Below are 14,951 nucleotides of genomic sequence, written 5' to 3'. Positions count from 1 at the left end.
ATTTCGTCAACCATCGATACAGGCGGCGAGACAACGGACAACGGAGTGGGGAAAGCGCTACGGCGAACGTAGCTGCTTCGGTCGATACCGTCAATGGTCGTATTTACAACAGCTTAAAAATAATAGGATATAAAAGAAGCAGGTTTTTTGAAACAGTTGCGGGCATAACGCCTGGCGGTGGAGATAACAGGAGTGGGAAAGGAACGCTGCTGCATCGGTCGATTGTCGATGGAGGCTCGCAACGGGTTGGAGAAGCAGTCATTTTAGATATGTTGTTTTCAACCTGTTACAAGCATAACAGGGCGGCGGACGAGATAATAGGTGTGGGAAAGGAACGCTGCTGCATCGGTCGATTGTCGATGGAGGTTCGAAACAGGTTGGGGAATAACGCATCAGTTGTTTTAGATACATTCTGTTTCAACCTGTTACGAGCATAACAGACGGAGGTCGAGATATTATGGCGCTGTATGTTTCAGTACTTACTTATTAAGTTTCACTATTTAGGTTGTTTCACTATTTAGGTTGTTATTTAGGTATATATTTATTCTGAAAAATTTTCAGAATAATATTTTAAGATTTTTTAAAAATGTATACAGGGTGTTTTGAAAAATCTGGTCATTGATTAATCACGATCCTACTTAAAGCCCTTGACGTAAAAAGCTGATTTTTGGAAAACGGATTGACTTTAGTGTGTAGAGGTTTGATAAGAAGGGATTTTTCGAAACTCGAATTCTAAGGGGGTGAAACTACTCTGAAATATTAGAATATTTTTTATTTAAAAACCGGTGAGTTTTTCGGAAAAACTCTTAAAACACGTATATTTTATTATGTTGTTTTACATATATTCAGATTTTTAAAAAATATATACAGGGTGTTTCATAAAATATGACCATTGAGTAATCACTATTCTGCTTAAACTGCTTGACGTTTAAAGCTGATTTTTGGCAAACGGATTGACTGTGGAGTTGAGGTTCGATAAGGAGGGGTTTCTCGAATCTCAAATTCCAACAGTGTGAAAACGCCCCTCAAATATTACAATATTTGTTATTTAAAAAACGGTTAGTCTTTCGGGAAAACGCCTGGACACGCATAATTTATTTTGTTTTTTTTTACATATTTTGAATTTTTTTAAAAAATCATACAGGGTGTTCCAAAAAGTTGAGTAATTGATTAACCACGATTCTGCTTAAACTGCTCGACGTTAGAAAGCTTATTTTTGGCAAATGTGAGAAAATTTTATCCAGTTTGTATGTTAATGGAAATTCTTGTTTTGCTTTATCATCACCATTAGAAATTATTAATTCGACGCGAACGAAGTCGCGGGTACACGCTAGTTTAAGTGTAAAATTAATTCGAACTCTAGTGTGTAGTTGGTTTACTTATGAAGAATATACTACACATTTTCTTATATTGCTATTTTTTGACCGCAAATGGTAAAATCATAACTAAGAGCTTCTCGAGTGAGATGCACCCTGTACACTGCTACGCAATTCAGGATCTACGCGGATCGAGGGGCAGGGCGTAGGTATATACTATAGACGAGTGGCCGAATTTTGGCTTTTGTTATATCGCAATTTGTAAACAGCGCTTATTTGTAAATAACCACCGTTTTTAGAGAGGTATTTTAGATAACAATCGATATTTAGAAATGTTTTGACACCCTGGAAATACTACCACCGAGCACGTCATTGTTGCAACTTGCAACTGCGTTAATACGCCTGGCGATGACCGTCTCATACTCTTTCAGATATTTAGCAGTAAAATAAAAAACCTGTTATTTTTAAGCTGTTATTTTAAGCTGTTTTTTATAAATAACTATAACAGTTGCAACTGTTATCTAAAAATAACAGTTTTGCCCATCACTAATTAAAACGTATAATACATAATTATTGTGTTATATTATTTTTAAAATGGTTGAGATTCTTTGAACATAAAAAAATCATTAAGGGAGAAATTATACTGTATATCAGCCAAATCGAATGAATTAGATAACAAATAAATGGTAGCGTGTCCGATGCAATTTTTCATCAAAACTTTTTATACCGGGTGCGTCTCAAAAGTGGCTCACCCCTATAACTTTTTTATTTTTTCAGATAAAAAAACGAGATTTGGTATGTTAGTATATGTCGTAAATTGGGATTGATTGACGTATACAATTGTTTTTAGTCACTTCCTGTTTCACCGGAAATGACTACAACTTTTGATTTTTAAATGGCACCCTCGCTATTTTTTTACTGTATTCGATAAAAAATTACACTCCGAATAGAATGACATATCATATGTCAACTTTTGACATTCTAGATTAATAAAAAATCGTATTTTAAATTTCAATCTAGAGTGCCATGGCTATGTTAAAACACTAATTTTTAATTAAAGAACCTTGGAAAATAGATTTGATCGTCTAAAGTTTTTAGTGCCTTGTTCTTGCCGGTTGAAAGATACCCAAATCGTATTTTTAATCATATCTCATTTTTTTCAAATGGAACGAGGGTGGCTCATTAGCATAATTGGAAAAAAGCATTTTTTTACTTGATATTTCGAGTAAAATTTTCGTCATGAACCGCATGTTATAATTTCAAATAAACCATATGCGTAAATGTCAAAAGTTGACATATGATATGTCATTCTTTTCAGAATGACATAGAATGACACAGAATGAAGCGGTGATAGAATTGTTTTAAAAATGTGGATTTTTATATAAAAGCACCTGCTCCATCTATCAAAAATATTATCAGCGTTACAGTTTTGCCGGATCATTTGACAAGTGGTAGCATCTTTGTTATTTTAAATGGAACCCAGTATATTATTACATTTTTGGAAACTACTTTCATATCTCATAATTTTTCTATTATATTAACCTATACCTATTAGAACGAGAGCTAGCAACGTCGGATAAAACAAGTATTTTAAGACGTCTGGCTCTTTGATATATCTTTTACTATGCTCTCTAGAACAGCATGCGGCCCGTCTGGCTGCCAGTAAACGTTGCGTTCCTCACTGCAGTTGGCGGAGCTTAACAGAAAATTACTACCCGAGTGACGTCATGCGCGCGGAGAACAGATTTGCGACCGCCAAGGATTTTATCTAAATTTAGTCCTTTAAATTCTAATATTGAATATAAATCGAACATGTCTCCATAGCGCAGAATGACATTTTCTATCGAATAAAGTAAAAAAATACCGAGGGTACCATTTGAAAATAAAAAGTTGTAGTAATTTCTGGTGAAACAAAAAGTGACCAAAAATAATTTAATACTTCAATCACACACAATCCTAATTTATGTTATATACTAACACACCAAATCTCGTTTTTCTATCTGAAAAAATAAAAAAGTTATAGGGGTGAGTCTCTTTTGAGACGCACCCCGTATATTCAATAAATATTGGAACACCCTGTATAACTCTAACGGCCTAACATTTATTATAGTACTTTAATGAAATATATTTATCATACACAATTATTTATGGGTGCATATCGTACACATCTATTAATTACATGTGTTTGAATAATATTTTGAATTAAATTCACCCGCACCATTAGTCACAACATTAAATAAGCCATAAATCAACAACCGACTATACAAATTTCCAGAAACCGCATTTGTTGTGTGAGTTTTCTAAAAATAGGAGATATTTGTTCAAATACTGCTTGTTTGCTTGTTTTCAAAAAACACTTTTTGCGAAAAACGGTCAAAAGTTAAAATACAAGGTATGATCGGAATGATGTTATCAAGTGATGAATGGTATTGTAGGTGGGGTCACTACAGGGTGGTCCGAATAGTATTCGGGAAACTTTGGCAGCATATTCTGCAGGTGAAAATAAGTAAAAAAGTTCCTATAAATGTATCTCCTAAAATGCTTCATTTCGACGATACAGGGATACAGGGTATAGAAGTTTCATATTTATTTCAATTTTTTCCAAGTAATTTCTGAACTAACGTTGACATTTGGATGAAAATTGATGTCGAACCATTTTCATAAGACTCCTATTTGTAGGGGGCGCCACCTATACATGTTTTAGCTGGTTTGAAGAGTAATAACTTTTCTTCCGTACCTGTATAAAACTTACTGACTAAAAAATACATGTTTCAGCCGTTATTTAGGTAAGAAAGGTCTAGTGGTATAAATCACTATAAGTTCTCGGGATATTTGGAACCGAAATAACCAATATACGTCATCATTGACAAAAGTTGAACAAGTTGACAGGATAGTTATTAGACTGAAATCATAAATTTGAAATGTTTTTATCCAAAAGGTTCAACAAAGAAGTTCTAAAAAAGATTATGATTGATTTATAAAAAAATACAAAGTTCCCAAATTCACCATTTCAGTCAAATAACTATCACAAATATGCTTTGATTTATTGACAAACGATTGACAAGTATTGATGATTTACATTCCAAATATTTTGAGGACAATTACTCGTAGCGAAAAAATATGCATTTGCGACTTTTTTACGAAAAAAATGGCGTTAATGTATATTTTTTCACTTAGTACTTAGTTTTATACCGGTACGGACGAAAATCTATTACTCCTCAAACTAGTTAAAAAATACGTAGGTGGCGCTCCCACAAGTAAGAGCTTTCTTGGTATATTCTTTGATAGGAGCCATATTGACATCGAAATCAAATTTATCATGTTAAAAAACACCCAGACACCAATGTTCATCCAAATATCAACATCTCCAATAGGCGGCATAATAAGGGCTTTTTTATGCTGCCGAAATTTCCCGAATACAATTTGAGCCACCCTGTACAATTACTTGAATTAAACAAATGTGCTAAAATACATATCAGGGTATTCCAGTAGGAATTTAAAAAAAAATGTATATTGTTTCACTTAGTACTTAGTTTTATACCCGTACGGACGAAAATCTATTACTCCTCAAACTAGTTAAAAACTACGTAGGTGGCGCTCCCACAAGTAAGAGCTTTCTTGGTATATTCTTTGATAGGAGCCATATTGACATCGAAATCAAATTTATCATGTTAAAAAACACCCAGACACCAATGTTCATCCAAATATCAACATCTCCAATAGGCGGCATAATAAAAGGGCTCTTTTATGCTGCCGAAGTTTCCCGAATACAATTCGGGCCACCCTGTACAATTACTTGTATTAAACAAATGTGCTAAAATACATATCAGGGTATTCCAGTAGGAATTTGAAAACCAAAATTAGATACATTTGGCTTACCCTTAGAGGGTAGCCACCCCAAACTTTTTTTTACTACGAAGCTACCGTTTGTAGCAAATCTTTGAAAAGTTACAGTCTTATCCATAACCTTCAATAGTGCGATTAGTTTTTGAGATATACAGTGCTTTTATTTTAACTGTGAACATAACATTATGGCTTAGTATAGTGAAATGCTATTCTGATATGTTGATTTTTAAAATGGAACAATCAATGCATTGGATTTGGATTTGAATGAATAGTACGCAACCAACAATAATCCGTTAGAAAAAAATATTTGTTTTAAAATCCTTTATTTTGTTTTACTAGTTCTTTCTCAAGAAATTGCAAAAAAATTCTAATTTTGGATAAAAATAGCTTGAATAATAATTGTATTTCATGTTTATTCATTTTAAGTAAAAAACAGTACTGCCTGTCAATATTTATTCAATGGATAATAAAAGTTTAGTTTTGGTGTTGACAACAGAATGTGATTACAAATTACAATAATTAACCTCTATGTTCACAGTTAAAATAAAAGCACTGTAGGTGTTTAATAATAACTAGCATTTTTGAAAACTACTTGAATTTCTCTACAAATTTTGTTTCCCATTCGTCCACTAATATTTACGATATTACTGATTTTCTAAGATATACAGGGTGTCCCAAAATAAGTTCATTGAACACAATTTATCTCTTACAAAAGTGCTTCCTTTGTCCGCTAAAGGGAATGAAACTTTAAAAAAACACATTTTTTCAGATATTTTAAGAACCGTTATTCCGATTTGAATGATATTTTGGGTGTCTATGTTTTACAAACTGCTTTAGTATTTGGCTTTCTCAATAATCAAGAAAAAATACATGAAGGGTGAAAATTATCCACACCCTTACAAAAATTTTAGTAGAATTTTTTTCCAACTCCACCGATGACCGATTTTCTTTTCGTAAAATGGTTCCTCTAGTATTTACTACATTTTTTTTTTTTCTCTTGTAAAAAACGGCTATGATATATAGATGGCTACTTTTCAAATTGTCCCCCTGTATGCTAATAAATGAGTAATATAATAATATAAAAAATCTCTCTATATATAAATTAGAGCGAAAGTATTATGGCTACGAAAATATCCTCTGTGTTTATTTAAACAGAAAATACATTTCTGAGTATACACTCGTAGAGGAAAATCTGTAAATAGACGTGGGTGGAAAAATAAAGAACCGAAATCCACTATAACTTTCCGTCTGGTGTATATCGAATTGGCTGCACCAATTCAGCTGTTCCAGTTCTTCTTGAGCTGTGCCGCCAACCAGAAAATAGTATATCTCCTAAACAGTTTTCGTGAAAATCAAGATAAAATGGTATAATTCAATATTTTTGTTTTTAGTATTAGTTTGTCATTATCTGAATTTTTATTGTGTATTCTTAATAAGTTCTTTAGAGCTATACTTTCAATGTTAAATATTATGCTTAACTACATATATGGTGATATTAATATTGGTGTTTTGTTTTATAGGATGAACTTCCAGCAGAACAAGTTGCAGGTGAGTGTTTTTTCATTTAGAATTAAAAGGTAAATAGTAAATGTAGTGCTATCCAGAGCTGCAAGCTCACAAAAAACTTAAGTCTTTTTTTGATTTAAATCATTTTAACATAAAAAAAATTGAGTATTTTTGAAAATAATTTGTGATTTAAATCTTTATTCCGAATTAGAAAAAGATTTAAATCTTTTTAGAAAAAAGCTTTCTTTTTAAACTGTTAGGCGGTAGCCAAGTAGCAGAATAAAAAAAACAATGCTCAATACCACTAGTAAATAAACCGGTTTTGATTATTTGTCGTGTTACGCGTGCGTAGTAAGTCTGTTGTCTTTCAAGTGAATCCCCGACTTCGTTATGTAGCCCGAAATACGAACGAAAGAAATTTATCTCGAATATATTGAAGAGTACCTTAAAATCATCCAGCCCCTTAGCCTATGCCATCGACATATTACATGGTAATCAAAACACATCAACCCCTTTTTAATAGACATGTTTGTATTCAATGACTATCTGTAATGAATACATATAAAATACTACAAAATCGGTTAAATGTTATAAAAAAAACATATTTTTGTATTTTTAGCTGTTCTGAAAATTAACCGTTTTATTTTACATATGTGGTTTTAGCCTCACCTGTGTTTATAATAAATTAATAATATAATACTTAGTAAGAAAATCGCCTAATTGGTAATAGAAGAAAACTATTATTAACATTTAAAAAAAGGTACTTAAATTGAATTCTGGTTGTCTTGACTTGAGGGTAGTTATATAGATTTAAGGCTCTGATACTGACTTAATTTGCAGATCACATGATTTAAGTAAAAAATATAGATTTAAGTCATAAAATCGACTTAAATAACGTAATATTGACTTAAGTCTTTACAAAAATGATTTGACTTGAAATAAAATGACTTAAGTCAAAGATTTAAGACTTAAATCATTTGAAGTTTATGTTGAATTTGCCTTAAGACTTAAATCATTTTGATTTTAGAAATGACTTAAGACTTAAGTCTTTTTAAAACTGACTTGTTGCAGCTCTGGTACTATCTATATTTTTCTGTTATAACAAGGTCAAAAGAGCCACCAAAGTAAACTAAACACTAAAAATAAAATACTATAAATTAAAAATAACTATAGTCTGTCCAGCGAGAGAAATGTATTATTATTTCGACAGATATCGTCCAAATATAACACAAATTTTACTTTCAAACTCTTTTTTTGTTAAATATTCTTTCGTTGGACAGATTATACATTCAATCAAATTATATTATATTCATCACAACAATATTGATTAGCGCTAATTACCAATGAATAAGGAAAATCGAGCCAACGAGAAGATTCAAGTAAATAATATCCAGGTCAGCAACTTAAAGATGTTATTTTTAATTTTTTTTTATTGTGAATTTGAATTCTTAGTTAGTGTTCGATCTAATAATATGCATAATATTAATCGTATACCGGGTGCGTCTCAAAAGTGGCTCACCCCTATAACTTTTTTATTTTTTCAGATAAATAAACGAGATTCAGTATGTTAGTATATGACATAAATTAGGATTGATTGACGTATTCAATTGTTTTTGGACACTTCCTGTTTCCCCGGAAATGACTACAACTTTTGATTTTTAAATAGCACGCTCGGTATTTTTTACTTTATTATTCGATAGAAAATGACACTCTGAATCGAATGACATATCATATGTCAACTTTTGACATATTCGCTCAAAAACAAATTGTATTTTAAATTTCAATCTAGAGTGCCATAGCTGTGTTAAAAACAATAATTTTTAATCAAGGAGCCTTGGAAAAATAGATTTGATCGTTTAATGTTTTTAGTGTCTTGTCCTGGCCGGTTAAAAGATGCCTAAATCGTATTTTTAATCATATCTCAATTTTTTCAAATGGAACGAGGGTGGCTCATTAGCATATTTGGAAAAAGCATTTTACGAATAATTTGATACCACACACTTGGTATTTTGAGTCAAATTGTCGTTATGAACCGTAGGTTACAATTTCAAATAAACCATATGCAAAAATGTCAAAAATTGACATATGATATGTCATGTCATTCTATTCAGAGTGTCATTTTCTATCGAATAAAGTAAAAAAATACCGCGGGTGCCATTTAAAAATCAAAAGTTGTACTCATTTCCCGTGAAACCGGAAGTGGCCGAAAACAATTGAATATATCAATCAATCCTAATTTATGTCATATACTAACATACCAAATCTCGTTGTTTTATCTGTAAAAATAAAAAAGTTATAGGGGGTGAGCCACTTTTGAGAGGCACCCGGTATAGTTATTATAAATAAATCAACCTCTATAAACTAGTTTCTAATGCTCTACATGTTCGAAAGGGTTACCACCCTCCCAGTAACGTAACTTCAAATGTGAGGCCCCCCGCAAGATTTTTTGGGGCCCTTATATTAAAATAAAAAAGAACACACTAAAAAAAATAATACAGGGTGGCCCATCGAAAACGTTCCGCAAGGCATAACAGCTAGGGTATTCTTTTTTTTTTAAAAATCTAGAAACACGTCAATTTTGTTTGTGAGGGGGACAACTTTTGCCCCAAAAATGATTGCGAAATCTTCAACCCTTTAAGCGGGGGTCTCATCCCCCAACTTTTTTCAAATAGGAAGGGGGGTCAAGTGGCGCCGCAATGAAAAGAGCTTTCTATTCTCTATATTTTCCCGCCTCGTTTTTGAAAATCGGTCGATTCATTGAGGAAATATGAAGGATTGAAATTTGAAAAGTTTATTTAAACATCTATCAGAGTAAATGATAAGGATAAATTCCTTCGACAAATTTGAGGTATTTTCTTATTATTTCTAGATGTTTACGCATTTTTTCACTTGCCACGAGGTTGAACGATCAGGTGCGGTAGTTGCTAAATAGCTGTTCTGTGACTTGTGCGTTGAAGTTCTTCTCAATATCGTTAAACTGACCTACAATAGAATTTCCAAAAATACCAGCCCACACATTTAATTTCTGAGGGTTTTGTGTGTGCACCTCGTGAAAAACCCTGGGGTTGTCTTCAGCCCAGTACCGACAGTTGTGCCGATTAACTACATCGTTCAAAAGAAAGTACACACATTACTTAAATAGGAAATTATTATCATTCGCCACTCGTTCACTCATAGTTTCACAAAATTGCAAGCGACGATCAAGATCGTCTTCGTTGAGTTCTTGTACGAACTGAATTTTGTACGGGTGGAACTTGCGTTTTTTTAATATCCTTTGGACACTTGTACGATTCACGCCGGTCTCATTGGCTAATTTTCTTGTACTCAGCGTACTATCCATGGCAACTTGGTCCAATACGAATACCTCCATAGCTTCATTTACTACAGGATTTCACCTCTGCCTCCTTTTATTCATAACGGAACCAGTTTTGCGAAATTTTGCTACTAACTCGCGAACAATTTTGCCATAAAGGTGGTTGTCAGGATGGCGTTCATTGAATATCTGCGCAACCCGATTGCCACATTCATTATTTTTAAAATAAAGTTCGATTATTTCCACTTTTTCTGCAAGTGAGTATACCATAATAATTGTTAAAAAATTTAACGATATTGAGAAGAACTTTAACGCATAGGTCACAAAACAGATATCTAGCAATTACCGCACCTGATCGTTCAACCTTGTGACAAGTGAAAACATGCGTAAACATCTAGAAAAAACAGCAAATTGGTCGAAGGAATTTATCCTTATCATTTACTCTGATAAATGTTTAAATAAACTTTTCAAATTTCAATCCTTCATATGTTCTCAATGACTCGACCGATTTTCAAAAACGAAGCCGGAAAGTATAGAGAATAGAAAGCCCTTTTCATTGCGGTACCACTTGAACTCCCTTCCCATTTGAAAAAAATGGGGGATGACACCCCCGCTTAGAGGGTTGAAGATTTTCCAATCATTTTTAGGGTAAAAGTTGTCCCCCTTACAAACAAAATTGACGTGTTTTTGAATGTCCTGAAAAAAAAATTACTCTGGCCGTTATGCCTTGCGGAACGTTTTCGATGGGCCACCCTGTATAGCTTTATGTAGGTTTATCAAGTCATTTAAAATATAAAAACAAAAAAATAAACTTATTCCACATAAGAAAAAATAATAATATAGGAACATAAAAAATAAAACATTACCAAATAAATCAACATAAAACAAATCTTAGGTACTAAAAGAAAACAAAATAATAAAAATAAATAAACATAAATAGACTTTTTCTGATAAAAATAAGATTCAAATTAAAATAAATTAATAGGAACAAATAAACATAAGGATTGTAAATAAATGCGCTACGTTTGGGTTATTATTCTAATGAAAGATGAAAGATTCAAATTCAAAAAGTCAAATTTAATAATGCATGATTAAATTAACTTGGCTAAAAAATAGGTGTTTAAAATTAAAGCATACTACATTAATAAGGTAACAATGTAGCTTAAAAATTAAGTCCAAAATATTTTTCAAGTTTTCCCTTTTATTTTTGGAAATTCTAGGGCACGCTGTTCACATATTGTATTTAGTAAATAAAATTTGAGGACCCTGAGGGGCCCCAGAGTCACAAGGCCCCTCCGCCGTTGCGGGTGCTGCGGGGCCTTCACTACGCTACTGCACTCTCCCCATTACCGTTGCTATTACACAAATTTATTTTTCGTTCAATTCTATTTATAGCTCTTTGAACTCTCTTCTTATACTTGTGCATTTTGTACTCTTTTATACCGAATGCATTTTGTACTCTTTATTGTAAATGTTGAGATGTATTAATTTCACTTTTACAAATGACGTCAAGTAATATCCCCCCCGCCCCATGGCGACAGGTCCAGGAACCTCGCTGACCATTATACTGCTCTACCATTTCCAATCCATCTTCCGGGGAAATGATTTAATTGTTTATATTATATTACATTTGTATTATTTTTTATTATTTTATTACATTTGATTTTCCGTATTCAATATTTTACGCCACGTCATGGTTAAGTTTGAAAGCTTATCAATATTGTAACAATGAATAGATTAAATATTTAAGAAAAACAGAGCCGGACTGGAAATTAGTTTAAATAAATTGTATTCAAATGTCCGAAACAAAAAGAATGTGGCATATCATAAAATGTGACATATCTTCAAAACTGAAATAAAAAATGCAGGTCCGTATTTAAAAAAATTAAGTTAGCCTCTGTATCTCACAAATTATCAGCTAATTTGAAAATCTAAAAATACTGTCAGATAGCCCTAATAAAGTGGCAATGAGAATGTTGTGCAATTAGTTTGATTTTCTATAAAGTAAGTACAGGAAAAAATAAAATTAATTTTGAAAAAAATCCGTTATCTTTACAGGGTGTTTTAAAATTAGGGTAAAAAACAACCCTTCAATTAATCCTGTATAATAAGTCAAATACTAAAGTTTATAAAAAACTGAATTTACGAATTCAAGTTAATATATTGATATACAGTATGTTAAAAAAATCATGAAAATAGGGCTAAAAGTGCTAAAAGTAAGAAAAATATAACATTTTAAACTTGGCGGAAAAAAATTCCGTTGCGTTTTTTTGGCATCTGAGTGTATATCAAACGCTGTCAATCCAATATTAATATTATAGTAAGAACTATGTATTAATATATCTGTCTGGTGTTAAATTAAAAAGCTTTTAACGTGACATTTTGTCGCCAGGTCTTCGATGAAACGTTTTCTCTGCGTTGTTTCATGTTCGAAGCACGTAAACAATTTTTGGCATAGGCTCTTTCTTTGATTAAACGGGACAAGTTGGATATAATTTGTTTTTGGCAGCTTAGCTCTACAGCTGTCGCTTTCAGTAGGATGATCTTCTGTATCCGATTACTTTTACTTGTTTTTTAATAGACTCGTTTTGTTATAGCTTTTTGATCCTAGTGTAGTTCATTTATTAGTAGGATAATATTTTTAGTTCAGGTCTTGTAATACAGGTAGCTGCAATTTGTCATTTTTTAAAATTTCATATTAATGCTGTAAAAGAAAAATAGCTCAAACTTGTAATAGAGGTATCTGCAATTTTTCTTTTTTTTAATATATATTTTTGTAATTCCACAAAAAAAAATATTGTATTATGTATTGTTAATAATATATTAAATAGGTAATATATCTTTAAGTGGACTGTAAAACACTAAATTCATTAGAGTCCATCTATTCTTGAAATATTATATTTATACATTTTACATTTAAAAAAATATCTTGACAGATCAAAAACTAAAAATTATTATTCATAAAAATAAACATGTATCGATAACAAGGATGAATTTTGGCATCTTTATATAAATTATAAAAAACTATTATAAATTTTAGTATTTGCTTATTTATACAGGGTTAGTCGAAGGGATGTTTTTTACCCTATCTTTAAAACAGCCTGTGCAATAACTTCGTATTTAAATTGTCCTAAAATATTATTTTTCGATCAGAACCATGTCTCCTGAGTATTTTGTTTTTTGACTCATGTTAAATTTGCAATTTTTTCAACATCATTACTTTATGACGTTAATTTTTAATTCACGAGGTGGCTTTAGTGACTTATTGTGGTAATATCATATCGACACTGATTAAAACTCTATATAATAATAATAATAATAATAATAGCTCCCGTATATAGCGTTTAACGCCTTGGGAGTAGCAAGGTACAGCTTGCCATATTAGAGCCGTTCGGTATACAAGGAAGGTAATGTGGCTAGCACTACGCTTCAACCGCCTATTATTACCTCAGGATTGTGAATCCCAAGTACTCATTTAAGGCTGAGTCGACCTAGGTACCCAAACTATATTTATTTTAATGAAAATAGTCGGCTGATGAAATGCGGGGTGTGGGTATCGAACCCACTACCTTCAGATTGGTAGACAAGAACCTGTACCTCTACGCCACCGGGCACCTAAATAAAAAACTCTATATTAAAATATAAAAAACGTTAAAAATAACCACACAGGCTGGGTTTCAATAAATATTAGTGACACTAACAGAACTAACAACATTAAAAAAATATACTGTAATATCTAAGTATACAAACACAAAAAAAAACTTGTAAAAAATACTCTAATACTTTGTAATGCCTCCCCCGGCTGATATAACTGTCTATAGACACCGGTTCATACTGTTAATGAGGCTACAAATATATTGTGTAATGTTTTCCCATTCCTCTTCAAGAACTAAGTGAATATTCATAATTTCATCCAACTTCAACAAGACTTTTGCACAATCTACGACACTAAGAACCATATTCATTCGTACACAACAATAACCACCAAAGCCACCGCCTCATTATGAAGAATAACATCAAAAAGTAACGATAACTGAAAAAATTACAAAATGTTTATGACAAGTTCATTTTGGTCTTAAAAATTAACTAAGGCATGTGTTGACATTAGTCACAAAATAAAATATTCAAGAGACATGGTTCTGACAGAAAAATAATGTTTTAGGAAAATTTTCTAACGAAATCATACTTTTGAACACAGGGTGTTTTAAAGATAAGGTAAAAAGCAAATTTTTGATTAACTCTGTATAATAAATCAAATACTAAAGTTTTTAATAAACTGAGTTTACGAATTCAACCTTATGGGTTATGTACAGTTTGCTAAAAAAATCAAGGAAATAGAGCTAAAAATAAATAAAATATAACAATTTAAACTCGACCAAAATTTTTTCGGTTGCGTTTTTTGCATCTGAGTGTATATAACTTTTATAAATAATTATAAAAATTATACGTTGGCAGTGGTCGTTAACAAATTGTGAATTATACTTATTAGCAATTTCTTTGCAATTCATTGATGTACCTAATCAAGTCATAATCACTCTAATTTTAATTTTGTTATAGTCCTCCGTAAGGCATTTGAAGCCTTCGACAGCCAAAAATCCGGTAGCATTCCATGCGATATGGTAGCAGATATTTTACGTATAATGGGACAACCTTTCGATAAGAAAATTCTAGAAGAACTGATAGAGGAAGTAGATGCAGACAGTAAGTTAATATTCTATAAAAAATATAAATTAATATATACATGGTGAGTTTCCTACGATGTTCTCTATGGGTATCTCGGAAACTACTGGAGATAGAGAGTCGGTTAAATGGGGAAAGAATTGCAGTTTTGTTGGGTCATAAATATGCGCCTTTCAGATTTTTGAAAAAGTTCATGGCTTACTAGATATTTTGAAAAAAACAAATTTCGGCTATTTTAAAAATTGTCCCTAATTCCATTATAAGCTATTTTAGACAAAAAGTTTTCAGAT

The 14,951-nt window shown here is 31.8% G+C and overlaps 1 protein-coding gene across 9 annotated transcripts in view; it reads left to right on the top strand.

The window, feature by feature from the left end:
• The window catches only part of LOC115884722 (troponin C-like), a 124,677-nt gene that overhangs the window by 94,596 nt on the left and 15,130 nt on the right, over nt 1–14,951 (top strand). For 8 of the 9 annotated variants that reach the window (XM_030903427.1, XM_030903411.1, XM_030903400.1 and 5 more), the window contains 2 exons: nt 6,683–6,710; nt 14,539–14,682. In XM_030903427.1, the coding sequence (XP_030759287.1) occupies nt 6,683–6,710; nt 14,539–14,682 (172 nt within the window). Of the gene's footprint in view, nt 1–6,348; nt 6,528–6,682; nt 6,711–14,538; nt 14,683–14,951 lie in introns of those variants that run through there. The other variant, XM_030903434.1, reaches the window with a different exon arrangement.

The sequence above is a fragment of the Sitophilus oryzae genome, unplaced genomic scaffold (genome assembly GCF_002938485.1).
Source record: "Sitophilus oryzae breed Bouriz unplaced genomic scaffold, Soryzae_2.0 scaffold_111_pilon_pilon, whole genome shotgun sequence".
Lineage (NCBI taxonomy): Eukaryota > Metazoa > Arthropoda > Insecta > Coleoptera > Curculionidae > Sitophilus > Sitophilus oryzae.
This window is presented reverse-complemented; position numbering and strand designations above follow the sequence as displayed.